Here is an 18,055-nt window from a genome sequence, read left to right as displayed (position 1 = left end):
GGCTTTCAAGAGTGAAACTGGGGTCTGGTTTTAAAAAGAGCCTCCCTGAATCTAGAAGAAGCCAACAAGCCATGCCTGGTGAGCTGCTTTCATGATAAGTTTGAGAGAAGATATTCTTGGTCTTGACACCCCTTAGATACAAGCATTCGCTGTCCCATCCATATGTGGGAAGCAGCCCTAGCCTCAGCCACAGATGCTGTCTTGTACTACATGGTACAGTATGCAGAGAGACCACAGACACTTGACTGTACACACTGCCAAAAGCGGTGGGTGGACTCTTTCACCTCCGCTGTGGTAGGGAAGGTGGAGTGCAGGTGGGGTATTTCAGCCCAGTTGGTGGTATTCTTTAGAGCAAACAGCTCTGGGCTGGGGGACAGTGGGAAGCTGTGATGAGAAGCATTTTGTAACTCTCGGAAAGTTTAAGATAAGCTTGGCTTAAGTGATTATAAGGCCATGCAGTCTACACAGTGAGCACTGTCGCAGCCCATACCTTCCTGCCGGCTCGGTTGTTGTGAAGATTCATCAGGGCTCTGGCATCCTTGCCTTTCCTTTCCTTGGCATCCACAAACGCTCTGGCAAACTTGATCCCATAGTCAATGTTATCACTGCAGCCACCCCAGTCAAAAGTGCCCTTGTTATCCTTGGCGGTTCCCTTCTTCTTTGGGTCACAGGAACAGGATTTTAATTCTCCTTGGCTACAGGCCCTGGTGATGGCAAATACAACTCCAGCTGAAGAGATGGCGTAAACAAACGCAGATTCCCGGCTACCTGTAACAAAGATGCTGTTCTTAAAAGTAGTCTGGAATAGCTCGTTGTGAATAACTTTCACATGATGGCTGTTTAATACTTGTTCTGCCTCTGACAAAGTATTCTTGAGGAATTCTTTCCTAGAGCCAAAGCTTGCTCTTGAGTATGAATCATTGCACTTATTACAAGCCTTTGTCAATTTGGATAACTGTGTAACAACTATCCTTAAAGTAAATAGAGTATAAAAGAAAATGCAGCAGGAGCCCGCCCTGCACACGTTAGTCTCATACATGTGCTTTCTTTAACCTAGAATCTCATGTGTCCCAGAAGAGAAGAGACAAATGTGTCTAGGCCTTCGTTTCCTCCTCTACACCATACCGTCTGAATTTTACAATTCTGTCGTCTCATAACATATTTTGGTATTCTAAAATACCACTACAGCTCTCCTGGAAAAAACCTTCCAGGCATTATTGAGGACACTCAGATGCATGTAAATGATTATTACTGAAATGCTGAATTCAAAGTAATCTAGGGGCTGAGGTGGGAAGACAGTTAGGGGATGCCATCCCCTCTTGGCATCAACTTGCAAGTAAGGGAGAGATTTTTGGAGGCAATATGCAATATCCTTGAGTTACATGCTGCATCTAACTATTAAGGTGAATTTACTTTCTTCTGGAACACCTGCGCTAATCACTGGTATTGGGTGAAAGACAGTGAAAAGCTTTTCTTTGGTTTTTCTGGAAGGAAACAAATTTACCGCTTATAATTAGACCTGGGCAAGAACCCTTTGGGGTGCTTTCTTAGAATTGTTCTTTATTAGAGCACAGGCTACTTTCACTTACAGACTGAAAGGTACATATTTCAGTGCAATAACTACATTAAATTATTTTAATAATCTGTAGTAACTCATAACACGGTGTTGTGCTATAGTGACAGATATAAGGCTCTTTAGGGTCTGTGTGCACCTCATTTTTCAAGTGGAGCTGTATTTCATTGTTATTAGCATGCCTTTTTATTAATGGTTGCTGCAGCAAATATATTAACAATCAAAATAGAAGCTGAACAAGCTAATGCCAATGCAAGGAAGCAAATGGAGAGCCATTTGGTGATTCAATATGTCAAAACGAGTGTGACTTTTTGAACCACGCAGCTGGGAGAACAAACCACCTTTTCGCATCGAAGCCCTACTTGTTTCCGTTTGTCATTCAGTGCTAAAATTTATTATACATCCCTTACAATATCTGCTCTGCTAGTCTCATTATTAAAAATCAGGAAAACGTATCTACACCATATTAAATGGCACTTACCTCAGCCTTCAAAAAAAATCTCCCCTGAAACCTCTAATCATCAAACAAACCAAGAAAAGGAATCAATCATGCCTTGAAGTTAAGTAGAATCAATTATATGAATATTTGCCATAGGTAGCAGGTAGTGCTCTCCGGAGAGAAATGTGATGGTCGTGGGAGCTGTTTTAGGATTCCAGATTATATTATAAGGATCACAGATGATTTTCTAAGTGAAATTGAGATGTTCTGTAAAAACTGATGACTAATAGATGGAGATGTGGCTTAATCTCTGGTAGTAGCTTTCAGATAAATAAAATTTTTATCTTACCCATTTTTACTGTTTAAGAAAATACCTTGTCCACAGTCATCCCATTGGTCTGCTAAAACCTGGTTTTGAATTTGGAGTTCAGTGCCCACATTTAGAGATATCGCATGGGGGGAAATTCTCAAATGCATAATCTATTATGCACTAATCTTACTTTTTAAGGAGAAAGAAGAGAAACTTTAGGAGGTGGTCTTTTAGGGGAAAGCTAGGGAAGATCCAGAAGATAGAATGTCAGTGACCAGACAGTATTTTGCAAGTTGGTAGAGGAATGAATTGCTTACTCATAGACTGCATCCTGGCTTAACTTGCAAACAAGTACATTGACTATTGGCTGAAAGAAAAAAAAATCCTTCAAAATCTGCTACATTTCAGAAATAATTTCCAAAGCAAAACCATCACCTTTCTGAATATGTGTCATTTATTATTCAAACTCATTACTAAATAGTTAGATATTTGTTTATTTAAATAAAAAAAATAGCACATGGAATGACTTTTCATTTTACCTCCAGATGTTTTGGTATCATGTAGATACAGCCTTAAGATGTTTTCAGTTAAATGTCTTAGATGAATCACTTAAATGCTATGTGCAAAATAGTAGCACATTTCAAGAGTTGGCTTTGTAACAAAATAAATTTTGATCTTAGGCCTTTTAGAAAAACTGATTCTGCTTAAAGCCATTGCAATATTAAACAAAATCCAAATCTGAATGGTGATATTTAGACTTCCTATTATGTTACTATTGAAGTTTCTCTAATTTTTGGTTTGAGATAAGTCAAGCAGTATTTACTCAGTGTATAGGCTAGTATAGGTGACTGGGAGGGCAAAACATTAGAAGCTAGGCTTTCTGGAAGGCTATGGATTATGCAGCTCTTTTTTAAAATGCTTGCTTTAAAAAAAAACACACACACACAAAAAACGCAAGGATGCTACCTAATGACCTTTTTTTTTATGTAAGGCTTACTCTAGAATTCTGGAGGTATATGCAAATTCTTGTAGGATTATTTTTAAGTTTACTAGTTTTGTTTACATTTCTCTGCCCATGTCTGGGGACAGCCAGTTCAATGAGCAAATTACAAAAGTTCCTAAAAATCGTTCTGGTCTTACTCTTGTTCTCTGAAGAAAAAGAAGCAAATGTTCTCCATTTCTCTGTGACCACGGGGTATGTTAGTAACTTTTAGGTTCTCCTCGTATATGGTACTGCCCTTTGCCTTTCCTATTCATCTATGAGAACACTTAGGTTTCCGAAGGAGGCTTCTTTATAACTCTAAGATGTGAGTTTCCCTCCAAGCAATTAATTGAAAACTCTTTGGATAACTTCATTGGAATTTCGTGATTATTTCCAGGATAAGCTACCTTAGGCCAAATTCAGCCTTCCCATAACCAACACAAAATCATCACTGACAGTCACAGGAGTTTACATAAATGTCCAGGAAGAAATCTGGCCTTCTATGAAGATTGGAAAGAAATTGTGTAGCATGAGTGTTCTAAGTTTTGAGTGCTTTGGCAGAGCATTCGGCTTCATATGAAAGAAATCTGAAGGAAATACAGTTATAATCTCTAATTTACCTGAAGCCTTAGATTGAGTCAAACTTGTTATGCTTTCTCTATTTATTACCTTTCCCCTCTCAGCCACAGTACAGCTCTGAAGAAACCAATATTGCCAATATTAAGTTAAAGTATTTTATGAATGAATCTCCAGCTTTGGGAGATATACTGTCTTTAGGATCAGTGGTCAAACTTGCTTCCTTTGATTTGTGATCCAAAGGGTTTTTTTTGATTATGAAGACATCTTAATGGATTTTCATAGACAGACTCTATAGGTGATCATTTTATAAATGAGAGCTACTCTTAATTTGTAGTCATTATAGTTTGTAATCAGTTGTGAGAACTTTGAAAAGGAACACTCCTAATACATCTTAAATACCGAGAGCCTGTACATAATATATGCAAAGATTTCTTGTGCCAGATATTTGCAAACTCTCTTTGACAAGGTCCAGCACTTTGATTGATTCACTGATGAACTAATCTAGGTGAAGTCTTAAAATTCCATGTAGCTGAAATTTATTATTATCATCCTTTCAAAAATTTTGCGATGTCATATCGAAACTCCAAAAGGAATGCAGAAGAATATAGTTCTTAAACTAGAGAATAAAAGTGCAGAATATCGCAGTAAATTAACTTTAGGGATACACTAAGAGTGAGAGCACTACGCCCTTGGGGGATTTTTAGAGACGTTCAGTTATGCATTTGGCCTCATAAAACCCTAGGGCTATGATGATTACATGATAGAAACACCCTCTGTTAAGCATTACCAAGTGCACAGCCCGAACGATTTTCTTAGGAAGGGGGTAGGGGAGGGCGGTGGGCAAAAACAAGAGGAAAGCTTCCTGTTTCTGCGATTCACACATAGACTGTTGTGTTTTCAGTCAGATTTCCCAGTAGCAAATGGGATGTGCTGCTTCTTGAAGAAACTGCTAAGGCCAGGTTAAGGGATGGGTTTTTTGTTTTTTTTTTTAATAGGATTTGATTTTCAGTTAATTTTCTCTGCTTGTATATAAGCTAGTGAGCTACTTTCCACATTCAGAACATTTATTATGTAATTATATAATTTTCAATGTGCTTTCTAAAAAAAGTAAAGAAACCACAGGCGTACCCCATTTTATTGCACTTTATTGCGCTTCACAGATACTGTGATTTTTTTTTTTTTTTTTTTTTTTACAAACTGAAGCTTTATGGCAACCCTGCATTGTCAGATGACAGCATTTTTTGAATAAAGTATTTTAAAGTTAAGGTATGTACATTGTTTTTACAGTAGTTAATAGACATGTATACATAATGTAATACACATATATATAATTTAAACATAACTTTTATATGCATTGGGAAACCAAAAAAATTCATGTGACTTGCTTTACTGTAGTGACTAGTGATCCGGAACCAAACCTTCAATATCTCGAAGGTCTACCTTGATGTATTCATGGGTCTCACCCTACCTTCCATAAATATCTTTCTGCCTAAAACGTACCTGGAGAATAGGTACTCACTGCAAGTTTATCCATTCATTCATTCAACCATTCAATGAATGAGTGCTGCCTACAACATATGAGATACAAGCAAGATGCAGAGAAGGCAGAATGAGTCCCTGCCTTACAGAATTTACAGTTTACTGGGTGGGGGTGGGGGGGGGTGGAGTTCAGAAACAGAGTGACCCAAGACTGAGTAGCTGAATGGGAAGTCAAAGGTGACAAGCAGAGGTTTCTCTCTGCTTTTCAATCACACTGATTTGTTATTGTAACAATGACCATTTATGGCCAATAAAAGATGTGGGCATTCTTTCCCAATCTTCTGCTAAATCCTTCTGGTAGGGTCAGGTCCCAGAAAGAAGAGTTTAAAAGTCAAGAGTGCTCTGTGGCTGCTGCTAACTTTTCTCCTAGAGACAAAATCTGAACCTGGAGGGACAGGCAGGGTTATGAAGGGACATGGATGGACAGAGCCAAGGAACACTGCATCCTGACCCATGATCAGCCTCCTCCAAAACTTTAGACAAGCTTCTTGATTTCTCGAGCCCACATCTGTAAAATAGGGCCAATGGCACCCAACAGAACAAGCTTCTCAACTGAACAGAATGCAAGACAAGATGGGCAGGGGCTGTGAAGACCAAATAAGGGTGTGTGTATGTGAGGGCAGAGCCCATGAGCTGTGTGAAGGCGAGACTTACTTCGGAGCAGGACCCTGCCGAAGAGGCTGTGATCCCTGTCCAGGGTGTTGCAGTTCCAGCGGTGCTGGCGGAACTGGTGCTGGCACTCCATCGTCCACTCAGTAACGCCCAGGCCGATGGCACGCATCACATCCGGGTGTCGGTGGCACAGCTGCCGTTGGTGGCTCACCAGGCCTGGCACGTTGTCACACATCACCCTGGAGGAGCCACTCGTAGCTCTCATGTACCTAGGAAGGACCAACGTTGGGGAGAGTACTGAACAGCAAGGCCTGGCAGGGTGTTTCCCCGGAGTGGGAACAGTTCAAAACAGCATTTCAAATATGAATTCTTTATCCTTTAGGGGATACTAGAAAGCAAAATTTGTTTTGTTTTGTTTTTTTAAACTTAAGTTCACTGGAGAAGTGGCACGGCAGGTGTGGTAAGTGATCTGGTAGAAGCCACCCCAAAACTAAGTGCTGACTGTTTCTTGGCCACGAAGCTAAGGCCACCAGATGAGGCTCTGGGCAGCGTGGGAGAGGCGAGGTCTGCAGTCCAGGAATGGGGTGAGAGGGGAAGGGCCAACAGGTTTTTGGAAAACATTTTTCTCAAGAAGGCTCTGATCTCAATATACAGTGTGTCCAGACTTGGTTTTGGAGGAAGTAGACCTTTAGAAGCTCCTCACTGCCATTTTGTTGATCTGATGTTTAAGTGTCTTAAAGAAACTGTCTGTCTAATCAGCACCTACTGGGATCTGATGCTACACTCTCTGCACAGACATGCCATTCTTTTCCTACTAAAGAATCCTTTAAATATTTCCATTTTCCAGCTCTTTTTTGACTTTTATAGAGAACCCTTGGAAAAAAAATCTTTCTATTGTTATTAAGGATACTAAATGTTTGGAAGAATCAAACAGTGTTATAGCTTCATAAAGTACTTTTGAAAAGAAACTTTAACAAAAAATTACATCATCATCTCTACCCAGATGTTCTCTATTAGTTGTGAAATGTTTAGAAAGGTACCTTTTATATAACCCAAGCTGCCATAGGTGTCTTTTGAAGCGATCAAACAAGGAGAATGTCTTTTTCTTGTATTTTCATTATTTTATATGATCATAAAATCGTTACAGCTGTGACTCCCCAAAAATATATTTAAGTGACAGCTGAGAGACAATGTGACAAAAAGCCTGGGCAGTAAATAATGTTTATATACCCATGGAAACAGAAATAGTCATTTTATTGAAAAATGGTCACTCTGATAAATCAATCTTTGATCCTGTGTCAGCAATGTCAAGGCTAAACGCCTTTCTGTTCAAAGCAGCTTAGGAAGGAACTGAACTCCTCTTCCTATCAACCCTTTGCCTTGCTTCTTTGGAGAGCTCGTGTCTTCCTAAAGCTTCCTGCTCTAGTCTTTCATTTGGCCAAGATTCCTTCTGCCAGATTCTTAAAAAAAAAAAAAAAGCACTTCATAACAGATAACCGATCTTTCTAAATCGAGTTTTAAGTGTCTGGTCTGAAGTTTTTACGTGCAAAAACGTTAGAGAGTTCTCAACTCTCTCTTCTCAAGATCAGAAGGAGATGGAGAAGAGTTTGTGGGTGGGGAGAGCCTCTCCCCTTGTAACATTTAAGGATGATAACCTGTTAGGTTTCAAAGTTCCTTTACTCTGCAAAATAGAAGATTACCGTATAAAGGGACAGCAGCAAAGTTACCCTTTGAGGTGACTGGTTTCGAACAGGGTAACGTCTTAGAGTCCCCGACCTCTGGAGCTTTCTATTAAGGTGGTAGTCTCTACCTGGGGGCAGCAAAATGTTCTTCCGCCCCACTGGGGTGAAGCACTAGGAATGTGGAAGGACGAGAAATAATGCAAAAGCACACGCTTTGGGTTCCACGGCTCGCGCCTGCCTGAATTGACCCGTCGGTTTACCTTGAGGGTTTTGCGGGGTGGGAGCAGAGGGAGACGATTGTAGTTTTGGAGGTGAGTTTACACGCGCGCGCGTGCGCACGCATACACAGACGTCTCTGCTAGTGGAGCTAGAGACCCGGCTAGCGCTGGTCTAAAAGATCCCGATTTTGCTGTCACTCAGCTGGCTCCAAATAAACCAAACATCCGAGCTCTCGTTTGAGGGGAATGTGTGTGTAGTGGGTGGCGGTAGTGGTGGAAGGATTGGAGTTGTCAAAGCCGGAATGGCCTTCCGAGGAAAAGCGAAGGGGTAATAGGAGAGGGCAGCAGCTGGGATCGGGTCGGAATCCGTGACTGCCACGGCTGCGAGGAAGCGCCGCCGGGAAGGATCTATGTGACCAGTGCGGTCTCGATTCCCATCTCCAAAATCCCTCGGCGCCCGTGCGCGTGGACTTACCACCATGAAGAGCTGACCTCAGGGCTGAGCCAGGTAAAGAGTAGAGGGAGCCAGAGCCAGATTCCAACGAGACAGGCGTTCATATTAACCCCCTTGCGTCCGCATCAGGTCAGACTCCGTGTGCGGGCGCCATGCGTGCCCGGAGCAGAAGCGCTCGGCGCTGGGAGCGCCTCGTCACGGCCGCCGGCGCCTCGCCGCGCCCCCGCCCCCCGTTCGCGTCTGCGGCGAGTGGCGAGACTCGCTGATAAAGTTTCAAGCGACCAGCGGGGCGAGCGATAAAGGCCAGCTCGGGCCGCCTCGCCCACAGCCAATTCCCCAGGCGCGGCGAGCGCGGGCTGCTGGAGAGCTCTGCGCGCCTCAGGCGCGTCCCGGTCCCTTCAGCTCCCTGCCCGCCCAGGCGCAGCCGAGGGAGGGGGCGCTGCGCCGGCTAGGGTGGCGGAGGCGGTGGGGGTGGGGGGAGCGGTGTTTTATATAAGGGTGGATGAAATGATGGCAAGAGAGGTCTGTGGGTGAAGTGCGGGGGGGAGGAAGAAACACCTCTGTGTGGCCTCGAGCACCCGCGGAGGCAGGCACCTTTCGGGAAGCTCCGGGTCAAAGAGCATCAGTGGGTGCCCAGCTGCGGGACCAAGCGCTCGGGGTAGACGAGGCTACAGAAGTCCCGCAGCGTGCAATGTGGGGAAACGAGGGAGAGGGTAAAGAGATAGCTGTGTACAGGAGGCAGAACCCCAGAGCTGATTTTCAACTCGTTCCTCCGCTTCTCTCCCTAACACCCAAAGGAAGAGCAAACACTTGTAAATTTGGAGCTAAGGAGGGCAAGGTTGGGGAGGGAGGGGCCAGGCCTCAAGGAAATGAGGACCTGTGGCCTTGATTCTTCCGTGCTGGGCTTATATACAGAGCTCGCAGGGAGGGGAGCCAGGAAGGTCCCTGACCCTCCGGACCTCACCCAGGCGTACTCAGCCATAGCGTCTGGGGAAGATGCGGCTTTTACGCACACCCAGCTCCTCCCTGGCGCAAAAGAGCATGCAGGGAGGAAGCGAGGCAGCAGGAGCCGGCCGAGGGTCCGCGCCCCAGCCCTGGTCGCGCCTCTTGTCGCCCGGGCGCTCAGCTTTTGCGCCTTGCGGAGGTAAAGGGGCCATCGGTCCTGATCTGGGCCCCCGGCGGGCCCAGAGAAAGAGGCTTGAGCCCGCGGGTGGAGCATCTTGAGCAGCAACTGGCTTGTAGCCCCGCCGTTTATCACCGGAAAGGAAGGAAGACCAGGAACTCGCGGCGGCCGTGAACTGTTCCATTGCTCTTTTCCTGGGGCGGGGGGGACCCACCGCCCGCCGCCCGCCTGCCCGCGGAGCATGCCTTGGGGAATGTGTGTGCGTGTTGGGGGTTGGGTGGGCGCTGTATTGTTCGCAGAGAATGGAGGGGTGGCGGTCCAGATAGGAGGGACAAGCTCTCCCCACACCCTATTCCTAGAGCCGAGACTGGCCGGAGCATCAGCTCTCGCTCGGCGCGAACGAGGTGAGAAGCTGGACGGGGCGAATCTCAGAAAAGCCAAAAACCTGAAAGATGCTGTCATCGCCACCCCTTCCCCACCACCGCCCCTCAACCGCTGGTCCCTGGCAGGTCCAGCTCCTCCCAGGCTGACCCAGATACATCCCTGTTTGGGTCCGGAAAGGGAGGGGAGGGAAACAAGCACCGCGCCACCCACGACTCGGGAAGAGCAGGGCTCCGCGCCAGGGCCGCTCCATATCGCTGGGCCGCGACCCAGGGGAAGTTCTGATCGGTCTGTGCCGGGAGGGAGGGAGGGGCAGGGGAGGAGCGGGTTGTGTTTCTGCTCACAGTGTGTGCACAAGCTGGTTGTGTGTGTGTCTGTGCGCGGGTGGCAGTTAAGGGGAGAAGAGAGTGATGAGGTAGGCACCAAACAGCAAGAAATATCTCATTTACGTCTATGCTTATACTCATAAACCTTTTTCCTGGGTGAAGCAGAAGAGTAAGCTAAAATTTACTTCCATTCTCTTTTGTCCACAGTCCCTGCACTTCTACCAGCGACTAGTGAATACTGCAGAGGTGTGGGTGTGTATGTTGGGAAAGGTAGGCTGTCTGTGCTTTTCTCCTGGACAGTGAGACCTGAAACTATCTAAAACACTCAAGTTCCACCCACCTCAGCGCATCTCCCAGTAGAGGGGAGTTAGAAATACAAGGAGTGTGACTATCAGCTTAGAGGCCTTTCCTCCCCACCCAGGGAGTTATGGAGTGGCCAGAAGATCTGCCCTTCAGTTGTAGATGAGGCCAATGAAATGACCTAAACCTGAAACAGACCTCCTGGAATGAGATCAGGACCATCCCCAAAACTAATGAAATCCACTCCAAAGGACTTTATCCTGGGGCAGGAGCAGTACCTCATGACTTGCAGAGAAGAAATCAGCCTTGGTGAATGGTAAAGGCTAAAAAAGTTCAAGAAAAGCTAAATCCAGATGTGAGAAAGGTTCACACAGACACTTCTTCGTGTCCTATCTAGAAGCAGTCTTGACCAGGTGACTTCCAGGTCTGTGAGTCTGTCTTTAACATTCTCCACCCCTATTCACTTATAATCAACTAGCCCTGTACAAATTCTCTACCTGCCCAGCAGGTCTGACTTTCCTCCTACCTCATCTGTACTGAGATGGAGTGCTCACTGCTAGAAGCTGGGAAATGCTCAAGAAAATTAGGAGGAAAGAAAGTTATTACAAACTTCACCTCTCTTCCAATAAAAACTACCATTCTAAGGAAGAATTAAGTAAATTGCACATGATTTCCATCTTGCTATAACAGATGATGAGTTAGGAGAGAGTTCAACGTGCCTTTAGATCTGTGCATTTAATATCTCATTTTTTATTTCTCATTGAATTGATTGTAAAATTCATTTACTGTATACAGAACCCAATTCTCTTTCTGGATATTAATGTTACTTGTAACTTTAGTATAGCATTGTAGCCAAATGAGTCAGTCTATTTTCTTAGTTAGATCCATTGTTTGTCTAATCTCCCAGGGCAGAGGGAAAACTAATTTACTAGCAAGCCATCTCCACCCTTTAAAAATGGACAGTTACTTCTTTAACCAAATAGTCATTTGTGTTTCAGTCTGAACTGGCTTCTTCCTAAGGCAGTGACCCCGATTTAGCTACTCACTAACCAGTGATTCAAAAGTCTAGTATTTCCAACTTAGAATCAATAATCTTAAAAGAACATTGTGTATTAACAGAACAGATCAAGGAGGGGAAAGAAAAACTGTATTTTTTTGCTTTCTAAATCTAGTATTATTATATATATATATAATGATACAAATATATCAAATAAAAACAATATATGTCATTAAACCTTTTTTGCTTGCTAAATCTCCATCTAAGAGAATCATATGCATAAAAATTTATTAATAAATTTTATTAATAAAGAATTTAGGAGTGACTAAAGGGGAAAGGGAGCAAGACCTTAAGGGCAATGAAAACACTTCAAATTTCAAACTTAACCTTTATTTTTACGTATATGATTCTCTTAGATGGATATACTTAGCAGGAAAAAAAAGTTTTAATGATATATATCCCATGTTTTTATTTGATATACTATCTGGATTCATAGGACTTCCCTGGTGGCTCAGATGATAAAGAATCCACCTGCGGTACAGGAGACCTGGGTTGGACCCCTGGGTCAGGAAGATCCCCTGGAGAAAGAAATGGCTGCCCACTCCAGTATTCTTGCCTGGAGAAATCAATGGACAGAGGAGCCTGGTGAGCTCCAGACCATGGGGTCGCAAAGAGTTGGACACGACAGAGCGACTAACTCTTTCACTTTTACTTATTCTTTGTCAGAAATTGCTTTTATGAAAAGTTCTAATATCAATCATTTAAATCTCAATGTGCATTTAAATTAACAGGCACCAAAGACTTGCCTATTACTTACCTATTACCTTAGAAAGTAATAGGTACCTGACTTGTTCTCCTACTGAAAAAAACTATAAGACCTGGACAAAATGATAAGGCAGGTCTTTTCAAGCACTGGGTAATAGGCAGCACACAGCCATGGTCTTTGACAGAAGGAAAAGACACGGAGTGTGCTCCGTAACTGTCCCATACCTGTCCTGATTTTTCTGCTGAAGGACACTTTTGGGGGAGGAGGGGTGGTGCAAGCAGAGTGGTAGTCTTAGTTAAGCAGGGACGGTTTAGAGGTCTGGGCTGTTGAAGTACCTGAGATGGGCAGGGTAGACTATCTGAAATATCTGAATATAGGTATCTATAGATATGTGAATATCTGAAAATATGTAGCTGTGAAAAAGAGGGCCCAAGAAGTCTACATGGAAATTAACCCCGAGTCCTTGGCCAAGAGCTGAGCGGAATATAGCTATGACAAGATGCTGCAAGGCTTGGGCAAGGGGAGTTACAAAAAGAAAGGAGAGGAAAAAAAATGTGACAAAAATATTCGAAGATATGTTATACCAGATTTATCTAGTATCATAAAACACATCAATTTACATACCCCAAAACACCAAGTAACATAAGTATACAAAGCATATCACGCCTTTCTACATCATGATCAAACAATTTAAACTCAAAAAAGGAGGACAAAAATCTCTAAAGCAGCCAGAGGGGAAAGATGCTTTAAATATAGAGGAACAAGAATACATGTCATAAACTGACTTTTTACTAGCAATAATGGAAGCCAGAAGACAGTTCAGCAACATCTTTAAAATGCTGAAAACAAAAAGTGGTCCACACTGAGTTCTATAATCAGTGAAAATATCCTTCAAAATTGAAAGAGGAGGTCTTCTTTCGTTCTTTCCCTTACCTTGGGAGAGACTACAGTTCATGAGCAAGGGCAAAACTGAAACAGAGCAGTCCCAGTGAAGTTAAACCCACTTTGACAGGATCAAACTGAGTCATGGGTTCTCTATTTGCAAGCCAAAAGAAAATGCAGCCCTCCTTGGAGGAACATAATTTCATTCTGGGTCTCTACAAATTTTTATCTATTATATCTAGCATCAAATCTAAAAGTTACAAAAAGCAAAATAAAAACCCCATAAGCAAACCAACAGAAAATAGACCCACAAATAATTTAGTTTTGATTTATCTGGGGACAGCAAAATAACTAAAATTTAAAAGTTCAAAAAATAACAGATAATTTTAACAGAGAGCTAGAACCCATGTTAGAAGACTTATGAAAATCCTAGAACTGAGGGCAGGGGGGAAGTTAAGACTGAAATTGAGAATGGATGGGTTGAACTATCTAGAACCAGCAGAACAGTGGACTGGTAAACAAGAAGAGAAATGAATAAAAAGTATTCAGGTTAATGCACACACACACACACACAGAGTTAAAAGGGTATAAAAATACAGAACATAAGATATAGCATAAGAATGTCTAACCTAGTTGTAATTAGATATCTAGAAGAAGAGGAGAGAGAGAATGGGACTAAGAAAATATTTCCAAATAAGAATTTTCCAAATTGCTGAAACAAATCAGACCACATATTCAAGAAATCTATAAACTTCAAGAATAAAGACAGGGAAAACCATATTTAAGCAAATCACACAAATGACTGACAAAGACGGGGAAATTATTAAAGCTGCATCAAAAGACAGACACAATAGCTTCAAGAGAGAAATCCTGATACATGACTGGCTTTTCAACAGAACCTACTGAAATCAACAGAAATCAGAAGACAGTAGAATGATATAACGGCTAAACCGGAATTCTATAATCATTGTAAAGATCCTTCAAAAATGAAGACAAAGATAGTTTCAAACAAAAGCTAAGAAAATAAGTATTAAGTCTGTTTTTTAGGCTGAAGGAAAATTATACCAGATGATATTATGAAATTGCAGAAAAGAATGGACACTGGGAAGGGTAAGTCTGTGGGAAAATATAAAATAATATTGACTGTTGAAACAACTATAATATCTTACAAGGTTTAAACCATGTAGAAGGAAAATATATAACATTAGCACAAAACTCAGGAAGGGACTCTGATTCCAGGTAAGACGGAATAAGTACAATCTGCTGTTTCTCTCACTGAGTACTGCTAGACAATGTGGAAGGATTGCAGAGAGAAGCTATTTGAGGACTCTGAAAAGTGAATGGTAGCAGTGAAGCATTCACTTTGAAAAGTGAATGGATTAAGAATCACTGACATTTTAAGTTGACTAAGTGATGTTTCTTTTTTGTATCTCCTCTGGTATCATGCAGCCTGGACCCAAAGCACGCAAATACTGGAGTAGGGCAGAGAGATCTCCAGGGACAGTCTCTAGAATTTTGATTCAAGGAGCCTAAAAGGAACTCCTAACATACTCAGAGAGAGTGGGGAAAATCCCACTTTCCCCCAGCCCCCAATGTCTCTCATAACTCATGCCCTAGAAAGTTGATATTGGCAGTAATGGCATTAGCAGCAGCAAGGACCCACATGTGCCTAAAACTCTTAAGAGATGGGAAAAATCCTCTCCACACTGAAGAACTTGGTACCAAGAAGGTGGGACAAAATTTCATGGCTTTTCTCCCCTTTCTCTTTCTCTCCTGCTGTGTGGCTCCAGAAGGGTATAGTCACAGGAAATATATGACAGAGTGAAATAACTAAAACCACAGTTTCTGAACAGAAGACCCAAAAGTATCTAGAAAATCACATACAGAATGAAGAGCTTGGTAAAGTAATCCCACAAAGGTATATGTGAACTCCTATGCTGACCTCCCAGGGTATGCACATGTGGATCTGACTCTAAAAATCATACTTTGAGAAAAGAACAGTGGGATATACCTCTGTCAGGTCCCAGATAAACCACTGGGCTTTACACATGGAGGCAGGCATGGAAATAGCATTACAAAACTTGAAAACTGAAATGTTAATAACACCAGAGCAAGAACCCACAGAAAGGTAAGGTGGTCAGAATTTTTGGCCTGAACCCAACTGGCTTGATTATGTGCTACAACAGGAATATCAACATTCTTCATAGGATTTAAACAAGACTTAGAGTCTCAACATTCTATTCAAAATGTCCAGGATGCCAAAAAATGACTTGACATACAAAGAACCTGTAGCATTCCAAAGTGACTAGAAAAGACAGTGGACAGACACCGTTTCATAGGTGACACAGATGTTGCAGTTATCACAGACATTTGAAGCAGCTCTGATGAAAATGCTCCAAGAAGTAAAGATGAATACTTTGGAAACAAATGGACAATAGGAAACATCAGGAAAGAGACAGAAAATGGAAAAAGGACCCGCACAGAAGTTTTAGAACTGAAAGGATATGTACTGTCTTCCACAGTGAGACAGTGAAATATCTCACCGAATAAGGGCAGTAGCAATATTGGAATGGCAGAAAAATGTGAGTGAACTTGAAGCCATATCAGTAGAAATTATCTAGTCATAACAGAAGGAAAAAAAAAAGAGTGAAAAGAAATGAACAAAGCTTCAGGAATCTCTGAAACAATATAAACAGTCCATTGCAACAAAAAAATATTTGCAGAACTAATGGCTAAAAATTTCATAAATTTGGTCAAAGGCAAAAACCTTGAGATTCAAAAACCCCAAACAGGACAAACCCAAAGAAATCCATGCCATGACACATAATAACAAAGCTACCAAAACCTAAAGAGGAAGACCAAATCTTGTATGACAATAGAGACAAGTGATACATTACTTATGAGGAACAAAGGAAAATGATGATTTGAATGACTGTAGATTTCTCATGAAAAATTGTGAAAGCAGAAAGGAATGAAACAGTCTTTTTCAAAGCTCTGAGAGAAAAGAGCTCAGTCCAGAATTCTATATCCAGTGAAAATACATTCATGAATGAAAATGAAATAAAGATACTCTCAGATGAAGGAAAAACATAAAATTAATTATCAGTAGACTTGTTTTTAAAAGAAATGGCCAAAGGAAAATTTTAAGTTAAAAGGAAAATGATCCAAGAAAGAAATTTGGAAAATCTGGTATGAAAAATAAAAGGCAAAGAAATGGTAAATAGATGGATATATATTATAAACTTCTGCTTCTCTCCAGTTCTTAAAAATATGTTTGATAGTTGAAGGCAAAAATAATAACATTGTGTGATAGTGGTTTCACTGAAATTATGATAGGCATTGCATTGAATCTATTGATTGCTTTGGGTTTGTGTTGTGTTCAGTTGCTCAGCCATATCAGGCTCTTTGTGACTCTATGGACTGTAGCCCTCCAGGCTCCTCTGTCCATGAATTTCTTCAGGCAAGAAAACTGGAGTGGGTTGCCATTTCCTTCTCCAGAGGATCTTCCTGACCCAGGGACTGAAGCCACATCTCCCGTGTTTCCTGCATTGCAGGTGTATTCCTTACCACTGATCCACCAGGGAAGCCTGTTTTGGGTAGTTGTTATAAAACCCATTTATTTATGTCTTCTAATTCATTCATCAGTGTCTTATAGCTTTCATTGTATGTGTATCTCATCTCCTTGGCTAAATTTATTCCTAGGTATTTTATTCTCTTATGCAATTTAAAATGTAACTTTTTATTTTCCCTTTTTGATAGTTCATTATTAGTATATAGAAATGTAACTAACTTTTGTATATTGATTTTATATCCTTCAAGTGCATGGAATGCATTTATTATAATAGTTCTTTTGGTGGAGTTTTTAGCTTTCTTATATATAATATCATGTCATCTGCAAATAGATGCAAATTTCACCTTCCTTTTCAATTTGGATGGCTTTTTTCTCTTTTTTTCTTGACTATTACTCTGGCTAGCACTTCCAATGTTGAATAAAAGTGGTGAGAGTGGGAATCTTTGTCTTTTTCCTGATCTTAGAAGGTTTCTTTTTTTAAAAAAGCCATAGAGTAAAGTGTTTGCTGAAGGCTTATAATATATGGCCTTTCTTGTGTTAAGGTATTATACATTGCTTCTAAACCCACGTGGTTGAGTATTTTTATGAGCGATGGATGTCAAATTTTGTCAAGTGCTTTTCCTGTGTCTGTTGAGATGATCATATGAGTTTATCCTTCCTTTTGTTAATGTGGTATATCACACACTGGTTTGTAGGCATTGACTGGACCATCACTGCATGCCTGGAATAAATCCTACTTGATTATGGTAGACGTTTATGGTAACAATATGGTTAATCATGTGTTGTTGAATTTGGTTAGCTAGTATTTTGTTGAGGATTTTTGCCTCTGTGTTTATCAAGAATATTGGACTATAATTTCTTTTCTTGTCATGTTCTCGTCTAGTTTTAGACATTAGGTATCAGAGTAATACTGGCCTTATAAAATGAGTTTGGAAGTGTCCTCTCTTCTATCTTTTGGGAAAAGTTTGAGAGGGATTGTTATTAATTCTATTTAAAATGTTTCATAGAATTGACCAGTGAAGCCATCTGTTCCTGACTTTTGTTGGGAATTTTTTTTTTTATTACTAATTCCATCTCCTTCCTAGTAATAGATCTGCTCAGATTTTCTGTTTCTTCATGTTTTAGCCTTGATATGTTGTATGCTTCTAGGAACTTAAACGTTTCTTCTAAGTTGTTCAATGTTTTGGTATATGTGTGCTAAGTTGCTTCAGTCATCTCTGACTCTTAATGACTGCATGGACGGTAGCCTGCTGCATTCCTCTGTTCATGGGGATTCTCCAGGCAAGAATACTGGATTGGGTAGCCATTCCCTTCTCCAGGG

The 18,055-nt window shown here is 41.6% G+C and overlaps 1 protein-coding gene across 1 annotated transcript in view; it reads right to left on the bottom strand.

Moving 5' to 3' along the window:
* WNT2 (Wnt family member 2) overlaps positions 1 to 9,278 on the bottom strand; it is a 44,371-nt gene extending 35,093 nt beyond the window's left edge. The window contains exons 1-3 of the mRNA XM_061414027.1: positions 8,410 to 9,278; positions 6,077 to 6,303; positions 491 to 768 (exon numbers count right to left, since the gene is read on the bottom strand). Of these exons, the coding sequence (XP_061270011.1) occupies positions 491 to 768; positions 6,077 to 6,303; positions 8,410 to 8,492 (588 nt within the window). The 5' untranslated portion in view covers positions 8,493 to 9,278. The remainder of the gene's footprint in view (positions 1 to 490; positions 769 to 6,076; positions 6,304 to 8,409) is intronic.
* Between the last annotated feature and the right edge of the window lie 8,777 nt (positions 9,279 to 18,055).

The sequence above is a fragment of the Bos javanicus genome, chromosome 4 (genome assembly GCF_032452875.1).
Source record: "Bos javanicus breed banteng chromosome 4, ARS-OSU_banteng_1.0, whole genome shotgun sequence".
In the NCBI taxonomy this organism is placed as follows: domain Eukaryota; kingdom Metazoa; phylum Chordata; class Mammalia; order Artiodactyla; family Bovidae; genus Bos; species Bos javanicus.
The sequence above is the reverse complement of the archived record's forward strand: the minus strand, read 5'-3'. Positions and strand labels throughout refer to the sequence as shown.